At 38.7% G+C, this 24,692-nt stretch overlaps 1 protein-coding gene across 2 annotated transcripts in view; it reads left to right on the forward strand.

Annotated features, from left to right (window-relative positions):
• The window catches only part of rspo2 (R-spondin 2), a 58,227-nt gene that overhangs the window by 3,182 nt on the left and 30,353 nt on the right, over positions 1-24,692 (forward strand). For both annotated transcript variants that reach the window (XM_077598801.1, XM_077598802.1), the window contains exon 3: positions 21,435-21,623. In XM_077598801.1, coding sequence (XP_077454927.1) covers positions 21,435-21,623 — 189 coding nt within the window. The remainder of the gene's footprint in view (positions 1-21,434; positions 21,624-24,692) is intronic.

Here is a 24,692-nt window from a genome sequence, read left to right on the forward strand (position 1 = left end):
TTTTAATATGAATTGTTTTTGAGCTCACATGCTGCATGAATCAAAATTCTTGTTGGCATTATCATATATCACTTACGTTAGACAAGGAAAATCTAAAAGATCCAATTAAAACAGCGTGTAAAAATGTGCTCCTTAAATGATTGCTAATATCAAACCACAGTGAATCCCATCTAATGCTTAATGGATTTTTCATGCATTCTAGTACTGGAAGAGAACAGTTAGAATCTTCCTTGTGGAGGAGTTGGTATATTATGGCTTAAATCAACTCTGACAAGAGAAGATCTAAAACATGGTTACTAAAACAAATGATTAACATTGCAGGTGCAAGGCCAAAGCTTTTCATTACATAATTTTATTAATTGGGCAGCCCGGTGGGGTGAGTGGTTAGCACGTCGGCCTCACAGCTCTGGGGTCTTGGGTTCAAATCCAGGTCACGTCCACCTGTGTGGAGTTTGCATGTTCTCCCTGGGCCTTTGTGGGTTTCCCCCGGGTACTCCAGTTTCCTCTCACTTTCCAAAATCATGCATGGTAGGCTGATTGTACAATCTAAAAATTGCCCCTAGGTATGAGTGTGCATGGTTGTCCGTCTCCTTGTGCCCTGCGATCAGCTGGGGACCGATTCAGGATGTCCCCCGCCTCTGGCCTGGAGTCAGCTGGGATAGTCTCCAGCACCCCCCGCGAGTGCTTCTTGTTTTGGATTACATTTGGTTTGGTATCGATTGGTTTGTAATATAGTTGGCATTCCACTGCTGCTCAGCTATTATTGTGCCCCCAGGAAAAGGGGTTGTATACAAGACACAATTTCTTCTTTTTTGCCCACTATTGATATACAGTGGTACCTCTACATACGAGCAGCTCGAGATACGAGGAAAATTTCGAGCAAATAATTATCTCTAGATACGAGAAAAATTTCGAGATGCGAGAAAGCCAGGTGGCCAAGACATGAGAGGCTGTTTATCATTGGAGCGCACTGTCTTTTTTGCCGCATCGCTTTCGTTAGTCAATGCATAATACAAAGTGAACAACAATGGATCCAAAGCAAACAGGTGGAATGAAGAGTTGTGCAAAGAAAAGGCCAACGTTGACAATCAACATTAAGCGCGAAATAATTGAAAAATATGAGTGGGGTACGTGTCAAAGAGCTTGCTCGTTGTCATGGATGATATCGTGTCACTTGGAAATTCCTTGGGGCTGGAGGTTAACGAGGCAGATGTGAATGATCTAATCGCCGAGCACCATGAAGAACTGATGACACAGGATTTAATCGAGCTCCAGGAGAGTGAACATTTGGAGGTGTTGCGGGAACTCGTAGCGAGGAGTAGGTGGAAGAGGAGGGGCCGCCTGGCTACAAAGGATATCAAAGACATGCTAATGAAGTGGCAAGAGTTTTCGGATTTTGTAGAAAAGAGGCACCCTGACAAGCTTGCAAGTGGTCGCGCGTTATCGTATTGTGAGGACATTTGTGCGCGTCATTTTCGAAATGTTTTGAAGGAAAGGCAAAAACAAAGAACTCTTGATGCGCTCCTTTTATAAACTCCCGCTGAACGTCCGGGTGGAGTCAACCCGGAGAACAAAGGTAAAAAAAAAAAATTGGAATTCAGTTTTGTGTAAAGTTACATTAAACGTATGTTTGAGTGTATCTGTATATATTAATCCAAGTTAATTTAAATTAGCGATATATATCGAATTAATTTGTTTTTAGTTCATTTCAATTGGAAACGTTCGTTCGAGTTACGAGAAGATCGACATACGAGCTCAATCCCTTAACGAATTAAGCTCGTATGTTGAGGTACTACTGTACTCTGGATATTGATGCCACCTGCTGACGCCATAAAATCCATAGCACTGCCAGGAGCAACATAGATAGCCAGATGTTCAAACAGTTAATGAATATGTAGTAGCAGCTAGAGTGGTGAAAAATTGCCACGTGATACTGTTAAATCTGCAGACGGGAGTTTAAATAACTAAATGTCTGTAGCTAATATACAATAGTGTTATGGTCAGTTCACAGTGATGTGTTACTAAACTTCATCTCCAGATGTTTTGAAAGGATGAAAGTGTTTAGATCAAACAACTGTGGCATAGCAGGGTGCAGGGAGCAAAGTCAGAGATGCATGACATATTATAGCACAGATGACAGTCAGTTGGAGGATTGCGGCATGTGTTTCAATGCCAAAATCCACAGAAAATACTGATGACGTGAGACTAATTATGCCCTTATTTCAAAAAAGAATAACAAGGTCAGACATTAGACAAGCAAAAAAGTCAGAAACGGTTCCAACTCCACATACTCGAGAGTTTTACCCCTGCGTGTTTCATTTTGAGGTTATGCCCATATAAGTGCTGATAAGAAGAGATCATAGACGCACATCATTCAAATACAACATCTCAGACAGCTCACTCTCAATCCAGGGCCTAAAGCGCAGGCCTACAGTATGTGTGCTGAAAGCTTCCACATAATCCCCAGTTTGTGGTTGGCAGTGTTAATGTTGGAACCCGGCACTTCTATGCAATATAATATGTTGATGAGAGAGCGAATGCTCCAAGTGGCTGCGTATATCCTGCCTTCCCACTGTAGCCTTTGGAAAAAGGCAGCCTTACAGATGGCATGTCTGTTGACACTGCTCTCTCACATGATGCTCCTCTAATCCAGGTGATGTGAGCCTTGCATCCTGACCTTCTTCTTTCCATAAAACTGTCAAGGTTTGTTGACTTTATTCCTGTGTGGCACCAGCTGACTGACACATTGATGGCTTTGCAGAAAGTGTGAAAAATGATCTGAGGTTTTGACGGGCAAGAAAAAGCAGCCACCCTCTCTCAATGTCTTTTCTTGTGAGAAAAGGTTGTAGGGGGTTTTAGAGGATGAGGAAGGCATATTTAAGGAGATCAGCTGGAAAGAGTTGAATGTGAACAGCATCACCTGAGAGGGATTACAGCGAACTAAATCTTGACCCGAGGCCGAAAGCCAGCAAAACTACTCGTCTTTTTATATTTTTCCTCAGACCCCTCCATTATTACAAACACGCGTGAGAGAGTATATATAAATTCATCCTGCAGGTGCATGTTCTCGCTGCTCCAATCGGCGTATCAATTCCAGAACAATAATGCATGTTCTTTCCAACAACCGCTCTATTCACCCTCCCCTGACACCTCCTCACTCATTGGGCAATGATGTCCAGGGCCTCTTGCGGGGAATCACAGTCGATATAACAGACAATGAAACAATTAGTTTCGTGCTGTGTTGATAAATCACATTAGTCTGACCGTGCCTCCAAACTCTGTCAAAAGAATAGCTCCTTGTTTGACCTGCTAACCCACACATGTTGACCTTGTCTGAAGCGTCAGCTCCTGCTTGGAGTCACAGCGTATCAGATGAAATTGGTGAAAGGCTCTTCAGTGTGAGCATGCCATACTACACTAGTCTAAGTCCCAACAGAGGCGTATGCATTCACGGTCATGAACTATCTGTGACGGAGAGAGACACTTAAGGCCATTTACAGAAAAAAAATGCAATTATCCACCGTGCTGGTTTTCTCATGAATACAATTACATTTAATTAAGTTACATCGACACAATATGTACAGATTCATAGCAGAGAAATAGACTATTCATATTTGTATGCAAATTTACATGATAAGAAGCTTACCACCATAACAATGTGCACTCACTTAAAAAGACAAAAAAAACAGACAAAACAAGTCAACATTTTCCTAAATTTTGGTCTTTTAATGTAAGTATGTACCTAAAATATGATTTAGAGCAGTGCTCACAAAAATTATAAACACTGTGAAAGGTCAAAATTTCCCCCCAAAACACTATTTTCCTGAATACATCAATGCAAACTAGACAATGTTATTCGTATTTTTGTTTAGAATGTAGAGTGAAGAGGTGCACAGTGGGATATTATCTTCCACTCATTTCCAATCATTATCATGACAGGATTCCATATGCTGGCAAAGCTGAATGCCAAACAGATGTTTTTACTTTAAGTGATATTTTACCACAGTGTAAAACCAGATTTTTCGGAAATCTGAAATGAAATAAACATATTATGCAAAAGCCTATGTGGGCCAGATACGGTGCTAAATGTGGCTGTTGGAAACTGTAACTGCAGACAAAAAGATCAGTGTCCTTGCTGAATGCGAGGAAGATTTAATTCTCACCATACTGTATACTTTTACCCTCAAGTGCATGCTCCCTTGAGGCAATTACACCTCAATATGTTTCCTCATAAAGCTACTAAGTATGACCAGCCAATTTGGTCCCAATGTCTCAAATTTATTGGGCTGTAAAATTTCTATTGCGTGGATCATTACTAACACATTAAACAACAACACAAAAGACGCATTTTTTGGGGGGGAAAATGACCCATACGAGCGCTACACAGGTAGGAAAGCTGCCCAACTCCCTCCGGCGAGGAGTGAATGCCACTTTCAGAGTACTTTGTTCTCATATTACTAATACACAACTCGAAAAGAATTCAGGGAAGCGCTGTGCAAGGATACAAAAGGCTGCCATTGTGTTTCCCGCCAATTAATCAGATCATGGGAATTGTTGAAATTATCCAATTTTCGCCCTTTTGCTGTTCACGAAATATACATCTGGTCCAAACTAACGACACAAATGCATGTGCTCTCTTGCCAAGACAACAGTATGTCAAGATATGTTTGAATGGAAACAATGAGCTGGGGTCTAGTACTTGTGTAAAGTTGAAAAAATATTGCCAATTATGAGTGCCCTACCAGTTGCCAGGAAGGAACACCCATATATGGGCAACATTTTGGTTACCAGATGTATAGGTATTTAGCATGTTGTATTACAGGCATCATAATTGAGAAGTACTTAAGTTTCTCTGCCCCCTTCACTCAAGATATTTGTGTTCCAACCTTGGGGAGGGTGGGTCACAAAAAGGAAAAAAAAACTTAGCATTAGTGTCAGAAAGAGGTTTTGAATAATCTCCTGAGCAGTGTTGGAACTATTACCGTTACGTTAAATAATGAAACTAGTTTTTTGCTGTAACTTTTAACGTAACGCCTTACTTTTTTCAACCAATAATATTATAAATTAATAGTATTTCAGGGGGGGCTGGAGACTATCCCAGCCCACTATGGGCATCAGGCAGGAGACCCTGAATAAGTGACCAGTCAAATAATATTTTACACTTCTTTTTGATGGTAAAGTAACGTAGTTACTTTCATAATTAAGTAATTAATAACGTAATTTGATTACATTTTGTGCATTAAATATTGCTTTCCGGCAATAATTATGTAAAAACTGAAAATACTTTAAAAATGTTGATAATCGCCTATCTCAATAGTTTCCACTATAAATGTGCCATAGGAATAATTTACTTGTTTTTAAACTCATCATGAAACTTTATTCAGAAATAAATAGATTAACAGATTAGATTTGAAAATGTACACCAGAAGTAAACTTTTAAATGTGAATTAAAATACTCGTAACTTGTAAAAATCTTCACTGAACTTCGAGTAGCTCTTTCCAACTCAATCTTAGGCCACATTCACACAGGCATAATGCCAAATTTGGATTTTTTTCTAAATCCATTTTTGTTTTGGTGTAGTTGTACGTACTCCAAAACACATGCAATTTGGAGTGTGAACAGAATGCGGCCGCGAAGTGACACGTGCACAACTACAAAACATGACATGCCGTCACATGGTAGTGTTTTAAGGGTTACTCTCAAGAACCTTTGGGCTTAGAAAAATGGAAGGTTCATCTTTGGTTTCCATTCATTCATTTTTAACACAGCTGATGTTTGTCAGGGTTCCAGAGTGCTGGAACTACATCCTTGACTGGTCGGCAGACATTCGTAGGGCACACAAAGAGACAGACAGCCATTCACACTCACAATCACATCTGCACTGAGTGGGAATCGATTCCACTTTACGCACACAGAAGTCAGGCGAAAGAACAACTATCCCATATTGTACATTCTGTAAGTCTCTGCATCACACTTTTGCGGCAACTTTGAGGATTGTATGCTGAAGAAACATTTGTCGAACCTGACTGCTTCATGTGCGATATCTCAAAAAAGGTATTTTCTGTGCATTCTGCCACCATGGCTCATGGTTTTAGTTGTTGGTTTAGTTGCAAAGCAGTGAGGTATTTCATTTGTTGATGACGTGTGGATCAGGTTTCATTCATCTCTTCATAGAGCAAAGATCTCATCTCATCTCATTTTCTGAACCGCTTCATCCTCTATAGGGTTGCGCCAATCCCAGCTGTCTCCGGGCCAGATGTGGGGGACCCCCTGAATTAGTGGCCAGCTGATCGCAGGGCACAAAGAGACGGACAACCATGCACACTCACACCCATACCTAGGGGCAATTTAGAGTGTGCAATCAGCCTACCATGCATGTTTTTGGAATGTGGGAGGAAACTGGAGTACCCGGAGGAAACCCACGCGGGCCCGGGGAGAACATGCAAACTCCACACAGATGGACGTGACCTGGCTTTGAACCCAGGACCCCAGAGCTATGATGCAGACACGCTAACCACTTGCGCCACCGGGCCACCCCTAGAACAGAGGTGTGGGATAAATAAATCCACAAATGAATGAGCCCAAGTTGGATTTGGAAGAAAAAAACATTGGCCCCAAAAATGGGTCTGAAGAATTTGCAATGTTAATGTACCTGTAGTCTCATCTTAACACATTTATTTGACGTAAATACTACTTTAGCACTATCATTTTAAAGCATTACTCTAATTGCTAATATAGGATTTTGGGTGCTCCAGTGGATGAGTGGTTAGGGTATAGGGTTCGATACCAGCGTGACCGGACATTTCGTCGACGGACACTTCGTCACCAGACAGTTCGTCGAACAGACATATCGTCGCCGGCCATTTCGTCGACGGACAATTCGTCGCCGGACACTTCGTCGGGTTAGGGGATAGTGGTTAAGGTTAGTGGTTAGAATTAGGGTTAGGGGACAGTGGGTAAGGTTAGTGGTTAGGATTAGGGTTAGGAGATAGTGGTTAAGGTTAGGGTTAGGGTTAGGGGTTAGGGTTAACCTAACCTTAACCCTAAATATAAACCAAACCCTATCCTTTAAAAAATCGGAAGTAAAAACTCTCTCTCTCTCTCATGATTATAATTTTGAGGGAGAGAGATTACCTGGTTGATCGCTTTCAACAAATTATTTATGCAACAAAACAATCGTTCGCGAGGGAGCAACCGTTCGACAAAAACGCTCTTCGACTAAATATCCATTTGACATATCGTCCGGCGACGATATGTCTGTTCGACGAACTGTCTGTTCGACGAACTGTCTGGCGACGAAGTGTCCGGCGACGAATTGTCCGTCGATGACATGTCCGGGCACCAATACCAGGGGGGTCCTACTGTGTATAGTGTGCATGTTCTCCCCGGGTTTGCAATGAGTGTGAAAGTGAATGGGTGTCTGTCTTCTTATGCTGTGCGATTGCCTGGCCACCAATTCAGGGTGTCCCCTGCTTGGTGCCCTTAATTTCTTGGGATAGGCTCCAGCACCCTCCACAACCCATATGAGGATAAGCAGTTTGGAAAAAGGAATGAATAAATGAGGATTTCGATAAATAGCTGAATAAATATGCCTCTTGAGATTGTGCACCTACTTTACTTGTGTAGAAACACACAAACACACACACCTAAATGCACACAAACTTTAGGCATAAAGTAGTTTTAATATCTGTTGAGTGTCTTCTGCCTAAAAACTGAGCTGTAGAACCGTGGATGCTGAACCCCATGCCCACTTCCCTAACACTTGACAGATGGACATGAATCCCCCTCCCCGCCCCCTGCCTTTATGGCACCTCTAATTATGCTGACACACCACATCAAAATACAGCTCAGCATGAAAAGCTTTTGTTATTGAGAGGAAGCAAGTTGGTCAGATGCAATAAAGCATTTCTTGCCTGTAATTTTGCGAACCAAATATGGTCATTAAAAAGGTAAGGGCGTTGTAACCCCGTCTGCTGCCCACTCACTCACTGTCTGATGTAGTAGTGTGGAGCTATTACTAATCTCTAGAATTAAGTGATACAATAAGTCGTTACTCTCTGTGTGGTTTGCTAGTGATGTGATCCTTCAAGTCTGGATTAAAAGATAAAGGGAAAATATCATTAAGACTGACCCTCATGCTTCAGTAAAGGATTGAAAGCATCCTCTCTTGAGTCTGTGGAAGGTGAGTCTGAGTTTGAGGTTAACTTTGGTAGCAGGGCCCCTTTAACTAAATAAAACATTGTGTGTGGGATTAGAGTTAGACTGGTTGGTGCAAAAGTAATGAATGAATTAGTGGGAGAGGTTGCACACCTATCCAAACGTTGTTCCCAAATCTCTTGTGTCCTGTGTTGTGAGGAGGCATCATGGCTGTCTGCGGAGTGCAGAAGCACCCGGCATGTTTTTAATTAGGTCCAAGGCTGGGAGTCATTAGTGGGCCTTGATGCTGAGCTCATTGTCTCTCAAGTGGGGGTGGGTGGGTAACAGAAAGGGGAAACGTAGCGTGCTTGTCATATGTTAAGAGGACTTGGAGGTCATCTGCTGCAGGTTTAAGTGGTCACATTAAGAGGAACTCAGATAATTATGTACATGCTGTATTTTTGGTATAAGTCACTTGATAAGATGTATATTAATTGTTTATTGCACAGGTATCAAACACAAGGCCCGCATTGTTTTATGTGGCTAACTTCAGCAATAGTGTGTTTATACTTCATGTATCTGATGTAAAGGTAAAACATTTCACCTTGTGTTTAATATAATCTTGCTAAATGGTAAGCTTTATCATTGTTATATTTTAAATCAATTCAGTATCTGTGCTTTTTCTACAGTTATTCTACAGTTGTATATTCAGTAATAGCAAGGCTATTATCTAGTTATACATGCTGTATAGAGATTCAGAGTCACAAGGAACCTATGAGGGAAACGCCAACTACATTGTGAATAAATTTGAAAAAGGCAACCAATAACACTGTTAAATCAATCATCCCAAGAAAGTAAGCCAAACATCTTCTTATGTTCAAGCACCTTTCCTGTTGTCACTCATCATGTAGTTCATATTTGATTATTTAAAACAAGATTTTTTTTTTCATAAATCAACTTTGAAACTGGCTTTCAATGTGGTGAATATATTATGAAGTGCATATTGTTCTTTTCGCCTTGCCAAATTCCCTCATAATTATAGCCTCATGATTTCAACTCTACCTTATAAGCCAAAAGCCGATGACTGCTTGTCGAAAAATGGTTACCATTAACAGGCATTATGATGATTGACTACTTGTCAAGAGTTATCCCTCAAACTGGCAAGTTTCTCATTTACTTGGGTCTATTATTTTGTCTGTCATTAATTTAAAAATGTGCCAGTGAACTTACTGTCATGGTCACGAGGAAATGAAACAAAAAAGGAAAAACGCACAACCATGTGTTGAGCATAAAATGGGTGAGTGGACTTGGGTGAAAAGATTTTTAAGGTAGTCTGAGTTCCAACTCAACCCAAAGTTATTTTAAGGTATTAAATATTAGATACATCTGTATGTCAGGTTTGTTTATACAGCCTGGGATAATGGCCAAAGCAAATGGTCTCACAAATTTTAGTAGTAGTGCAATAGTTGAAATAAGCAACAGCTGTATGGAAAACGAAAGGAAGCCACTGAGGTGATATGATGACTTTATGACCATCAAAGTGATACATAATGCCCACGTGCCTTCTCTTGTTTTGACCAGCTTGCCTATATTTCGTGTTCTGTATTGACTTCCATCAGAAAACCCTCAATATCTAATAATATCTAATCCCTCAAGATGAAATACACACATGGAAAAAGCTTTAAAGTAGTTTGATAGCAAATTACTTCAACACGCAACCCTAACACCAAAGATTTGCTTCTTTAATCTGATTAATTTCTCCTTCTTGTACTTTGTATTATTTCCAGTTGCATTGTGGTTGTCTTTGTTAATGAAGCTATATACACACTGTATATGTCAGAATGCATGTGGAAGACTTACTGAAATGTAAATGTGTAAATTGTACTCCGAAGGCAGCACACTGTAATATTGTACAGGAAGAAAATACTAATTGCATTGATTAATGAGCACATCTTTCTTTTGAGACACTTCAGATACAAAACTTGTTTTTTCGGTACCTGGACATTTTGTCGACGGACAGTTCGTCGCCGGACACTTCGTCGCCAGACAGTTTGTCGACCGTACATTTCATCGACGGACATTTCGTCGACGGACATTTCGTCGACGGACATTTCGTCGACGGACATTTCGTCGACGGACATTTCGTCGACGGACATTTCGTCGACGGACATTTCGTCGACGGACATTTCGTCGACGGACATTTCGTCGACGGACATTTCGTCGACGGACATTTCGTCGACGGACATTTCGTCGACGGACAATTTTCGTTTTATTTATTACCTTTTATTTTAATGTCAAAGTTCCTTTAAAAAAACCTGAAGTAAAAACTCTCTCTCATCATTATAATTTTGAGAGACAGAGATTACCTGGTTGATAATAATTATCTATGCAACAAAACAATCATTTGCGAGGTTGAGGTTAGGTTAACCCTAACCCCTAACCGTAACCTTAACCACTAACCTTAACCACTATCCCCTAACCCTAATCCTAACCACTAACCTTATCCACTAGCCCCTAACCCTAATTCTAACCACTAACCTTTCGAATTGTCCGTCGACGAAATTCCCGGCGACGAATCCCCGGCGACGAAATGTCCGGTCGACGAACTGTCCGTCGACGAAACGTCCGGTCATGTTTTTTTCATAGATTTACGTCCAGCTGTAAATCGATTAGCCCTTCATCTGATCACATGTGCGTAAATCGGCCCCAATCACATCATTTTCAGAGCATCGGACCTCGGTAAAAAAAAGATTGTGTTTTTAACACGCCTCATTTACAATTTTAATCATTACCTTATTAGACGGCAAGACATCCAATCCCTTTTTACTCCTTGGATCGTTGTCCGCCCCCCAGTCAAATTAAATTGGACGTCTCTCGCTGTCAATCGATGACAAGTTACACAATATCAAGTAACAAAATAATAAGTATAATGCAAAAAATATTTGTAGCTATGACATTTTTTGTAATATTTTTATACGTTTATATTTACACTGTTGAAACAAAACTTGCCGAAAACAAAACTTGCCAAAACTTTTGTTGTGTATGTTTGTTCATGTAAAATACATTAGCTAAATAATTAGCTCGTAAGCTTTTTTTGGTGCTGCACAACGGATTTAAAAAAAAAAAAAAATTTTATTTCTTTTTTGTAGCTTTGTTGAAATCACCTTTTTATATGATGTATAATTTTACAATATCTCTATTCAAATTGAGGGGAAAAACATTTGGATGTACTTTTTTCCCCTCCTTAATACATTTTGATCAGATTGGTTTTGGCAGATTCTAAAAATTAGGTGACTCACATACAAAAAATTGTGATTGCGACAGCACTACAATTAAATTTGTGAAATGATATGGTTAGGGCGTCTGTCTCACATTTTTGAGGTCTAGGGTTCGATCCCAGGTCAGTCCTCACTGTGTGGAGTTTGCATGGGTTTTCTCCAGGTACTCCGGTACGCTGGTTGAACACTCTAAATTGCCCCTAGGTGTATGAGTGTGAGCGTGAATGTTTACCCATCTCCGTGTCCTCTGCGATTGGCTGGCCACCAAGTCAAGGTGTCCCCATCTTGGTGCCCAAAGTCAGCTGGGAAAGACTCCAGCACCTCCCCGTGACCCTTGTGAGGATAAATGGTACAGAAAATGAATGAATGAAAAAATTTCACCCTTTTGCCCTCTGTACACATGCATTGCACAAAAAGACAGCCCTGGTTAAGTAAACTGCTGTTACCAAAACAAATAAAAATGTTTTGCAATCTTCTTAAAGAGATGACATATAAATCACATTTTACTGGCTAATTTTTTTATAACTGGCTTCTTTTTTGTTGTGGTAAAAGACGGGTGCAAAGTGCAGCTGACAATATGGGGCTGGTTAGCAAGTGCGTGCATGCATCCATATGCATGAGTAGAGAGGACTGTCTACTCTTACGGGTGATGATGAGAGAATAATCAAGTGTGGTTTGAAGGCACAAGAGCAGCCCAGTTTGTATCCGATTTGGTTAGAGCTTTGTAACAATACACTGAGTCACCTCATTCAAGACAGACACGCACATGCACCATTGAACATCCTGCAATTGATATATGCATCTCTCTAAAAAAGACTAAAACTCCAATCAAACAACTTTTAAATATCATGTTCACACACCTAACCCCTCATCAAACACCCTAACCCTAACACTCTGACCTGAGAGACAGAATGGCTCATTCCTTTAATATCAAAATATTTGTAATGACAGTCTCCTAAAAACATGCTTGATCTGCACATACCGTATGGAGAATAGATTGAATTTTTCTATTGTGGCAGCTTTTTACAAATTCTAACCCATATTTACTGTACCTTTCCTAAGAGGAAATTACCTTAGCGCAGACATTAATGTTTTCATTTTGCCTGATGTGATCCATTTGGACTTTTTGGACACTACTGCTGCATGGCATCTGTTCCAAAATTTTATTCCTACATGGCAGAGATGAAAAACATAATAATAACACAGTCCTAAGGGCATTGTTTTGAGTGCCAACACAACTCATTTGCTGGTACTATGCCTAGGTAGTGCCATCATTATGAAGCAGTTTTGATGTGATGAAAGAACAGTCAGGGCCAGATGACAGAGCACCAGACACCTGTTAGATTTCAGGATTGATTTCATCTGTTTTTCACATGTATTAAAACCCAAATGAACACGTCCCTTCTACTTGGTAATGATATGAGAGTGAAAGTGTGAATATTTCTACATTGTAAAATGGTACCTGCAGTTTATTGTGTGTGTGCAGTGCACATAACACACAGTTTATTCCACACTGGTGATCATAACAAAATAGTAATGAATAAAGCTGCTTACATAAATCAATAGCCAAGTTTTTCCTCACACGCCCGTTCCTAATCTGCGGTCCGCCCTTAATACACAGTTTACTGGTCGGTTGGGTGGTTGTTAACAGGGATATTTTAAATATAAAAGCTTATCTTCACAAGGGCTTGCGGGGGGCTGGAGCCTATCCCAGATAACTGTAGGCAGGAGGCGGGGGACACACTGAATTGGTGTCCAGCCAATCGCAGGGCACCCTTAGACAACCATTCCCGCTCACACTCAAACTTAGGGACAATTTAGAATGTTCAACCAGTCTAACGTGCCTGTTTTTGGGGAGTTGGAGGAAACTAGAGTACCTGTAAAAAAATCACGCAGCCATGGGGAGAGCATGAACACTCCGATCAGGAGGGTTGAAACTCACCAGGGATTAAACTGCCAATCTCAGAACTGTGACTAATAATAATTTTGTGGCAAGCAGACATGCGTGAAACTGAGACCAAGACTTTACCATCTGTCCCCTGTGGTGTGCTACACTTTTGACCCTTGGCGATCACCTCAGATCTCCCTTCTGGCCTTAATGGTCGAGGTGGGGTGTAAGATTGTGTCTTGTTAAAATGTTCATGAGATAGAAGCCATTGAGTTGGGTCTCATTGCCATCTGTGTGATGGAAAACTCTTGTTTCCCAAAAGAATGTGTTGGGATTTTTGTTTAGATACCACATATTTTCAAAAGGGCATACCCCAGCTAAATTTGTGCAAGAGGTGGGGTACACTTTGACCTGCCATTTGTTGGGTTACGGATACATTATACATTATAGATAAACAATTGTTAACACCCAGATTCACATTTAAAATTAGAGTCGTAATTTTCCCTATCCATGTTTTAGAATGAGGAAGGAAACGTGAGATATCTCAGAATTCAGACTATAAAGTGAGTATTCTAATATTTTTGTTTTTATTATTGTGATTACTTTTTTCACTGTCCTTAATCCTCGTGTAGAAATAGCATTCCCTGAAGAACATTTTTATTTCATATTTAATAGATCATAAATGTATTTATATATTTAAAAAGATTTACTTGTAGACTTGTACTTATTATACTTGTAGACCAAACATATACACAGACTGAACAGAACAGTTCTGTACAGAAGTATTTAGTACATTTACTGGCAAGAATCGTTTTTTTCCTTTTAGTGGTACTCTCAATCAGTAGCACACATACAAACACACACAATCATTTCTGTGGCTCTTTTAAAAAAAAAAGATTGATAATCTGTTTTTGCAAGTTACCTAGTAAAGAGATATATCTCTCATATGGAATCTGAACGTTTGACATGTACGAAAAATCCAAATCCAGCTCCGTTTGGCTCTCAGATGTGAGAGTTGGATGTACGGCTGGATTTTGTCAGCGTGAAGACTAATGGTACAAAAAGTGAGATCAGCACTGTAGGTGAGAAAGAAAGCAAGGTTTCACAGAGTGCAAATATTCAAAGCATGCCCACCATCTAAGTCATTCTCTCCTGTGATGTCCTCATTAATGTTCAGCACTGAAGGAAATACACTGGAAAGACACACTCGAGTGAGTGAATTACTAGCATGTTGAGCAACGGGTGTGAGAATTAGGTGTGAGTTTTATGTGTTGTGAATTACCAACATGTGTCCTAATATGAGCCACTCCACCCACCATTTTCTTCCCTCTCTGGTGACGGAAAACATTTCTCTCACAGCTTTAGTAGATTTCAGGGAGCATACTGGATGTAATAAAACATTTAAACCCAAAACTTCCCCTATTTCCTTTTGGGTCCCATTTATTTACCAGCAGCCATTGATTAGCTACTGACATCATGTTTTGGAAGAGACTCAAGTTTTCCCTGGGAAATTTGGAACAGATCACTCACCTGTGTTTCCTTTTCTATGTTCTCTTAAGGGAGTCACATGTCTCCACAGTTTAGGAAGATTACATGCCTGTAAAATGTTTGTAAAGACTTTCAAAATTATAGATAGACCATGAATAATTTCTTCTTAAGGTTTGGAGCTACTGAATGATACAAGAGCCAGTCCCAGGAAGGGGTTCTTTCAACACTGCATGCCCGTGCATTTGGACCATTTTAGTGCAATGCGAATATATATATATATATATATATATATATATATATATATATATATATATATATATATATATATATATATATATATATATATATTTATATATATATTTATATATATATATATATATATATATATATATATATATATATATATATATATATATATATATATATATATATCCATCCATCTTTCCAAGGTGTCCTAGCCGGGAGATATAGTCTAGCACTCTAGCTGGTTTTGGGTTGGCCCTGCGAGACGTAAAGAAGGCATACTAATCAAATGCCCACGTTAGCTCATCTGGCTCCTCTCGATGTGAGCAGTGGGAATGTTACTGTATTTTGTATACACTTGCTGTACAGTTGAATAAATAATTTCCAAATGTTGCTTTCGAGAGCCTAAAGGTGTTTCAGAGACATTTGCACATTGAGTCATAATGTGAGATTTCACACAGCAATAACTTATATTTGAAATGTATCATCTTTATTGACCAAAATGTGTTTTTTTGTATTGACTCAATAGCTGATTTATCACTTTTGTGAGGTTTCAACGGGGCAAATTGCTGTAACATCTGTTTTCTTTTCTATAAGAAATATTGAATAAAGATGTATGGACAAGCCAAGGGTCGGGTTGGCAAGAAGAAAACCACATGTTAGCTTCTACCAATAGAGAGACAATCTGCCATCGTAAGTCATCAGATAACTCCTACTGTGCTTCAATTCTTCACGGTAATAAAATGCTTCTCCACCTGCTCTGTCCAAGCACAATAGGATGAAAAGAACATGCAGATTGCTGGCATGTGCCTCAGGAAGATGCCGTAAAACAAAAAAATAAATGAAAAGAAAGACATGTTTGGCCAATGGGTAGTTTGTTTCCAAACTTGAGTTACAAATAAGTCACAACTTGAGTGTAGATATTTTCACAGCCACATTTTTATTATACTTGGAAGCGCATAATTTCAATTATTGAAATGGAATTCACTTGTAGCCCCTAGTTGTATTTATTTTCCCTTAAATGTATGGCTGATGTCAGAAATGTTGGTCATGTTGCTACAACACACTTTATGATTGGGTCACAAAGTTCACGTTCATTTACAGTTTTCTGACCCAGATGCTGTTTGATCTCGGAGATGGGATTATAAAGTATAATCCATCTTCATGATGAAACGTCAGAAATGAACTAACCTTAGGCTTTAACTTTGAATTCGACCAAGTAAAGGGGCAAGCCGCACAGGTGTTGGTGGGTAGTGGTCTACAAGGCAAGTATGTTTGCAGATGGATGATTACTCAGAAATGTTGTCAAACTATATCTGTTGCAATATATAGTGTAATGTTTGATCATTTTAGGTGGAATTTACAATTTGGCATTGGTAGTACTTCCTCTCCGGAAGCACTAAAGTTAGCTGAGTGAACCACTACACCAGTGTGATTGGTAACAAATTTTGAATAAAATGCTCCTTCTGCTTTTATTATAACATGCTGTACAAGTTGTAATTCGCCCCACATTTTGCAGTTGTGTGCCTCCTTCAGATTTGACTAGCGGCTTTTTCTCACCCGGTGGATAACAGGACTCTATTGGGCTGGCTAATATTTCTGACACCAAACGTGTTTTCTTAATTTAATCTTGCTAAATTATGATTAGTAGCAGAGCAGTCCAACATTTTAAACATGTGCTTACAATATGATAAGTTAAAAGTAAAGTGGGGGAAATGTCTTTCGACCGTAAAACCTGACTATTTCCAGCTGGAAAGGAGTTCAACATATTTTCTGCTAAATTGGAAAATAAATGTGCCTTCAACACACATGCATCACTCCTAAAATTGCTTTTTCACCATTTTATTGTTACTAAACCTCTACGTGGCTTCTTCTGCTGTTGCTGCTCTGATGTTATTTTTCCTTTATCTTTTCAGAAGTTTGGATGTAATAGCAATTGAATGGTTGGTTTGGTCATTCATAAACCTTCCAATAACTCCTTCTGATATTTAACAACCTGATATCCAATTGTACATAAAATTACCAGTACATTCCGCTAAATATGACCTGGATTTGAACCCAGGACCCCAGAGCTGTGATGCCGACGCGCTAACCACTCACTCCATACTTTAGTATGTATGTTTGAGAATGGGGGAAATTGCTATTTATATTGAGGCATGTATAAAACAATATGACAATACAATACAATACAACAAAGGTGTGTTTAATTTTTTTCTAACGCTTTTTTAAAATTATATCTATTTTTGTCTTTGACAAAACTCAAGGGAGGCGGCCCGGTGTTTGACTGGTTAGCGCGCCTGCCTCATAGTTCTGGGGTCAAGGGTTCGTTCCCAGGTACGTCTTCACTGTATGGAGTTTTCTCTGGGTAATCGAATTCCCTCCCGCATCCGAAAAATGCTTGATGGGCTGGTTGAACACTCTAAATTGCCCCTAGGTATAAGTGTGAGCGTGAATAGTTGTTTGTCTCCTTGTACCCTGCGATTGGCTGGCCACCGATTCAGGGTGTCCCCCGCCTGGTGCACGTAGTTGGCTGGGATAGGCTCCAGCATCCCCCACGACCTTTATGAGGATAAGCGGTATGGGAAATGAATGAAAACGCAAGGGATGAATAAGAGTAAAAAATGCTGAATGGTTTTCTTTAAACATTTCGTGCACGTTGAATAAAATTGCCTTTGTAAATCTAGCAAAGTCAAATATAATGGTTCCTTAGCACACCACGTTAATTTAGAATCTAGCGGTCACGATATATTGTTGACGAAAGAGACAGAGTATATTTGCTAACTTTTTCATGTGGTTGCTGAAGAAGACCAGTGGCCTTATACAAAATACTAGGTATTCCTTGTAGGCCTTTCACATTGAGTCACGTATTAGGCCTTTTTGTTAAAAAGTCCACACTAGGGTTTCTTCCCTGATGTCTGCCCTGAGTTTTGTATGTATCCTGTCTTTCATAAATGCACCGCTCGAGGCTCAATGGATTTTTCACAGAAAATGATAGAAGTGGCAAATCTGGAATTGTTTTGCTTCACATCATATGTATCTTGTGGTTGAAACCTAAAACGATCTAGTTTATCAAATGCAAAGGGGTCAATCTTCAAATTGCATGTATGCCTCTATTGAGTTTTGAACTTACTCAAACCTCAAATGCATAATCCCGCAGTAACCACTTTATTTACACGTACTGTAGATCTGAGTTTCAACATATCTGACAGAGTTAAACAAAGATGATGCATTACATGACAGGAGGACAGAAATGCATATGTGTGCAAATATAAAAGACATTTGAAAAGACAGACTTCAATAAGTGTGCTGTACAAAAAGAAACAGGAATGTGCCGTGACAAATGGTCAGAACAAGGCCTCACAATACCAATTTAGAGAAATATGAGTACTTCTAATTTTGGTTACACAGGTTAGCAAGCATCAAAAACAACGGTTGGTTGCCTGAGCTTCACTAAGTATTTAGAAATAATTTTCAACAGATTTCAGAATGGCGTTCGCAATGTCTACTAAGTATTCTGAAATATCAACTTCGCTTGTGGTTTGTATTTTGCAATTGCTGAAACCTGCTGGTGGATTGTGTGCACAAGCTGGTATTGTTTTAAGCGGGGACAGTGCAGCTCCAGACACTGTGAAATATGGCCTTCTTTCTGACATACCTGTGGCCTCAACCTCAAAACCTTTCCACAGACAAATACACTCCCACTCGATCTAGCCATTCTTTTTGTTTTTTGCCCTAGATATATATCTTAATTTCCGGACATGGGATCTTCTGCAAAATATTAAACACAATAGAATTTAGAAGGTTTGTCCCACCATTGTTTTTCTTTGAAAAGAAAAAAAAAGATTGCAATCTATGCATTGAAAATAAGATATATTCTCTTGAGTTTGATTTCTTCATTGCCTGGCTAGGCAATGATGTAAAATGACCGCAGGCTCAGTTTTTGTTTTTGTATTATTTTAAACCTATTTTTGATAGCACACAGTCGACACTTGCAAGATTGAGCCAGCACAAAAAGAAATCAGAGATTTAGGTTTCCAGCCGCACAGTCCATTATATTTTGCCAAGATGTCTTTCCTTTTCTGACAATGCAGTATTTCTTTTGCAAGTAATGTTGTGGATCCAATGTTATTCATGCAAATTCTGAATATTAGGGAAAGAAATGTGTCAAAAGGTAAGACTGCTGGAGAGAAAAACAATAAGAAACAGCTGAATAGACACACCGGCCACAAGAGTACAATACACCTGCACAATATGATGAATTTCAATAATTCTTCCATAAAAGTTCTCAGTCTTGACATTTTTACTGCGTTTTAAAGTAACGATCACATCATGATTACTATGACATTAGATTCCAGATGTTTAAATCTTTCAAGCCAAATGGCCAATGAACATTAACATACTATATTTTACAACACAGTTTAACAAGCATCTACATTTGCTCTCTCAACTCTCCTTCAAATCGTGTGCCTGATTTGACCACATAGATATTAGAACACAATTCTACACTCAAAAGTACTTTTGTTTAAACAATATAAATTTCGCCAGATGTAGCAGTTTACGCAAATGGCAAACACCTATGTATATATTTTGTCTGCTAAATAACGTCTGATTTATTTCCTACTCTTATGCTGAAGGATTTTTTGGGTGAACAAGGGTTGGATACACAACAATTAGGACCTCACTGCTGGGCAAACCTGATCACCCGTAGTCTCGGAGAAGATTAAAATTGTGGGAAAAGAGACTAGTGGTTGGATGGTCGTACTTATACTCCGAAGTGGCTGCCACCCCATTTCAGTCCAGCTCTGTTGTCCAGGCGTCCGCCTAGAGCGCACCATTTTTGGGTTGTGCTAGCCCCATGCTCCCGTGTTGCACAGAGGCCATTACCTAAACAAACGGACTCTACAGCGTGCTAACCTGGAGAAACAGCTTCCTGTTAGCAAATGGGAGGTCAGCAAGGCAATGGGGGACAGCCAATGGGAAAACAACTTTAGCACGTCAATTAACAAAAAAAAAAGATACAGGAAGAGTATTTACGTTTTGAGTGATGTTTGATGGTTTGGAACTTGGACAGTTTTTCATATCTTGGAACAAATGGTTTTCATCAAAGCTTTTCATAACCTGATTATTTTGTATGTAGAAGAAGTCGTAAGTAGAGGTACCAATGTATTGAGATCTAAGCAGACTGCAGTGACAGGCTTTCATTATTATAAACTATGCCTTGCACTGGGCCATCTTTGCTCTCACTTTCATCTGGGTAAATCTGCCTGGTGAAATCTAATATGTTGATCCATGGCCAGTAAAGCAAGCATGTTCTGTTCTGGCTTTTACACATTGTTCAATTTCTATGTGCAGTGGGCTATTAAGCGTTGAGGTAGTGCGCTGAATTGAACCAGCACTTAGCTTGGTCACTGTTTGAGATATTTGGGAGTTGGCAAGGATCAACTCACATTTCCCATATTTGAAGAGACTGGATTTGCCCAAGGACTTTTTCCGACCAATGCAATGCTAAGAACATTACACACAAAGTCACATATTGTGGAAAATGGCTGATTTTATATTGGATTCTTTGTCCTCCACAGGCTACATAAGCCGAGACAAGTCCTACTGTTTTTTGGGGTTTTCACCGGGTCTCCTAATTGAATAATTGTAGATGCCAGCTCTGACCAGAATTTTCACAATCATATCACATTCATAACTAATCAACATTTAGAAGAGTAACCAGGTTTGCACGGGTGATGAATTCCTAAAATTAATGTTTGACTTGATCCAATACTTGTTTTGTTTATTAAATATAGTGATGTAATCATTCACATTTTAATATATATGACACAGTCATTGTATAAAACATTCCTTTTTATATGCATCCAAGATACAAGATAGTCAAAAAACAAATATAGTTTAGTAGTTAGTAGAGTGAGTCTTGGTTAGATTCCTGTACAAGTTTTTATGTGCATGCATGCCTGACTGACTGTTTGTATGTGACAAGTTCCCTTTTATTGGCTCGTGACCAGTTCAGGATATACAGTATCATACCCATGACACTAATGAGTACACGTGTCATAGATAATGGATGGATGGGTTGTTTAGTTAGGTTTGAACACAGTGATATACTTCGGTGTGGACTGCGTTTGATCCGATTTCCACTCGGTGTGATTGTGATTGAGAATGCTTGTCTGTCTGTCTGTACGTGACCTTGTCAAGAAAAAGTGGCGCTCGACATGAAACAAAACTTTCAAACTATTAGAACTAAAGACTGTGTTTTCTTAGATGCAAAAGAATCTCAACTAAATGAGAAATTGTGTTATGAATTAATCTATGGTATTTAAGGTATTTAGAACTTTTTATTTCAATCTATATACATATTTATTTTTGCTGATTGCCTCCCTTCTTTGTCCTGCAGCTAGCTATGGAGCGTACCCCATCTGTAAAGGCTGCTCGGTTTGCTCCAGAGACAACGGCTGCGTAAACTGTCAGCCTAAACTTTTCCTGTTTCTGCGGAGAGAAAGGATGAGACAGTATGGCGAGTGTCTTCATGATTGTCCTGCTGGTTATTATGGAATGCGCAGCCCGGAACTCAACATGTGTTCCAGTAAGTGAACCTGAGCTTTGCATTGTCATTTCACCTGCATGTCTGCTCTCCAGTTCACTATCTCCTAGTTTTCCCCACACAAACTTGATTTCTTAAATCCCAGAAAAAATAGTTTACAGTCTACATGTGATCACCATTGACCTCATGCAATCCAGCGCAACGCTCTCTCGTAGAGTTGAAGGGACTCCACTGTGATTGCATAGTTGACGGATATTGGTTGTAAGTGTAACATCCTCTCTTGATCGTCAATCCAGAATATCCCAAACATGATCAACGGCTTAAATCTCCGATGAGTATGTTGGCCATTAAATAATGTTCTTAAGTGCATGGAACATATCTCTATGCTCCAAAATTCCCTTAGAAATGGCTCATGGCAGAGGAAGGAGCATTGGATCCATGGTCAATGGCACATATGGATTCTTCTTTAGTCAGTATGTCATTTGCATCTTCCCCCAAAACTTGTGATACCTATGGCAGTATGCAGTGAAAAGAGTATTTTGAGATGCAATACAATATATGAAAATATACAATATATCCTTTTTTTACCCTGAAAAAGTATCAGATCTATGAAATCAGGTCATCAAAAGTGAAACCAGAAAGAAAAGGCTGATTTTTTTTACCATATCACACTGATCCATTAAAAGAAATAAAGATGATGGCATTGTAGCTTTAAGGCACAAAGTTAATGTCTCTTGGCAATTTTTTTTTTGCGAGCTTGCGGATTTGATTTTCACCAGACTGTGTAATTGATTGGCAGTCAGTGATTTTTTACTTTGAACATGTTGCCACTTACTGCTGAATTTTCCAGATTCCACACCATCATGTGTGCTTTGACTGCAGTATGATAAAGATTAACCTTTCAATCTAAGTTCAAATAGGAATAATCTGTATGATTCTACAAATGTAATGTATACAACTCATTTAATTTGAGCTTCTTTACAAATCAATACATAATACGTTTATTATAAACATGTTATTTTAGTTCATAATATACAATTTAATTTAGTTGATTAATCTGGTCTTTTTTGTTAGCATTAGGCTTTTTATAGATTAGAATAGTAGATTAGATTAAAAAAATTTAAACGTTTTTTTTTTGCAATACAACATTCTTCTGACAAAAATTCTATATTATTCAAAATCCTAACAATAACAGGGGACATTTGAAATTGTGTTATGTATGTGTTTTTATCCTTAAATCAATCTATCCATACTCAATACCCCTTCTTCTAACTTTTTGTCGTGGGTATGCTGAAGTTGATCTTAGCTGTTTTACGGTACACTCTTGACTTGTTTCCAGCCAGTCGCAGAACATCTCCAAAACATCTTCATGAGCTACCTGTTCTAATAACAAATTGAACTTTAAAACAAAAAATAAGAAAAAAAGAGAAATAACTAGAATTGTCAGAAAGATACATTATTCGCTTACAAAGGCCACGAGGTGTTGGCTGAATATTTTTCATAAAATCGGAGAGGAACTTGAACTCGTCGGTCTCTGAGCCAAACTCCTGGCGGACGTATGAAGATGGAGCTGTAGAGGAGGTTGCCAAAAGCCTGAGGCACAAGAATATAAATATGAAGGAGCCATTGGAAAGTTCATGAATATATTCACCTCACAGCCGTGACTATAATGCAAAATCTGACAAAAGCATAAAAGTAGAAGGCATGTGTAACAAAACTTTGATAATGGCTAGGAAAAAAACCAAAAGGAAAGAGTGTGTTTACAAATACCAACCCCATAAACACTTGATCAATCGTTAATTAGCAACGTTTTCATGTGTACGGGGATGTCCGTGTATATGTATATGTATGTTTATATATATATATATATATATATATATATATATATATATATATATATATATATATATATATATATATATATATATATATATATATATATATATATATATATATATATATATATAGATATATAGATATATAGATATATAGATATATAGATAGATATATATATATATATAAGGCTGCTTTATGTTCAGCTAAAATCCATGTCAATAGCGGATATTCGTCCCAGTGGACGAGTGGTTATCATGTTGGCCTTACAGCTCTGAGATTGAGGGTTAGATCACACGTTCGGAGCTTGCTGTGTGGGGTGTGCATCTTCTCCCCACTTGGGTGGGTTTTCTCTAGGTACTCCGGTTTCTTTTCTCATTCCAAAAACATACATGGCAGGCTGGTTGAATACTCTACTTGCCCCTAGGTATGGGTATTTCAGTGGATGGTTGTCTGTCTCCTTGTTACCTCCAATTGGCTGGTCAGTGGTCCACCTGATGAATGAATGAATAAATGATTATAATTTAGTCACTAGTTTGGTTTGTAGCACATCATAAAATTGGGGAAAATATTGATCATTGTTTTTTAAAGCAAAAACAGTTGTTAGCATTTTTTTTAACTTACCAAGATAATCAGTCTGCTTCCAATAAGGGACCACAGAAATCAGAAAAGCATTTGCTGTGTAGAGGCTAAAATGGGAGGATTTTCACAATTAGTTAAAAAATTATTCTAAATAAAAGTTGGCTGATATTTTTTTTATCAATTTATTATAAAAAATCATACATTTTAATAGCCCAAAAGGAAACAGAATATAAGAAGAGGAAAGTATGAAAACTTGGACAATTTTAAAATCTCGTCCACAAGCCAGCTCAAGTTCCAAAAACATGTCACAGACAATATAAATACAACTGCAGAAGCTACACACGAAAATGCAAACCACTAATTAAAAAGAAAAATAGGAAGTCCAGGCTGGAATTTGTTGAAAGTACTGAGATGAGCTCCAAGGACTTGGCAGAAGATTTTTTTGGGACTCACACAGACATCAACATTTACCATAGTATTACCATATTATTTGGAGAATGAAAACTGTTTCTACACTACAACTAAGGCTGTAAAAAAACTGTAAATGTGTTATAAAAGGAAAATGCATTTGTTTGGTGATTCCAGTAGGTCATGGCGCAATGCATCATTCAAATCAAAGGTTTTGCAACTATGTAAGCATATCTGTTCCAATAGTCACTCACTTAATCAATCATGAGAAACGTGGTGTTTCATTTC

Source organism: Stigmatopora argus, chromosome 4 (assembly GCF_051989625.1).
Source record: "Stigmatopora argus isolate UIUO_Sarg chromosome 4, RoL_Sarg_1.0, whole genome shotgun sequence".
Classification (NCBI taxonomy): domain Eukaryota; kingdom Metazoa; phylum Chordata; class Actinopteri; order Syngnathiformes; family Syngnathidae; genus Stigmatopora; species Stigmatopora argus.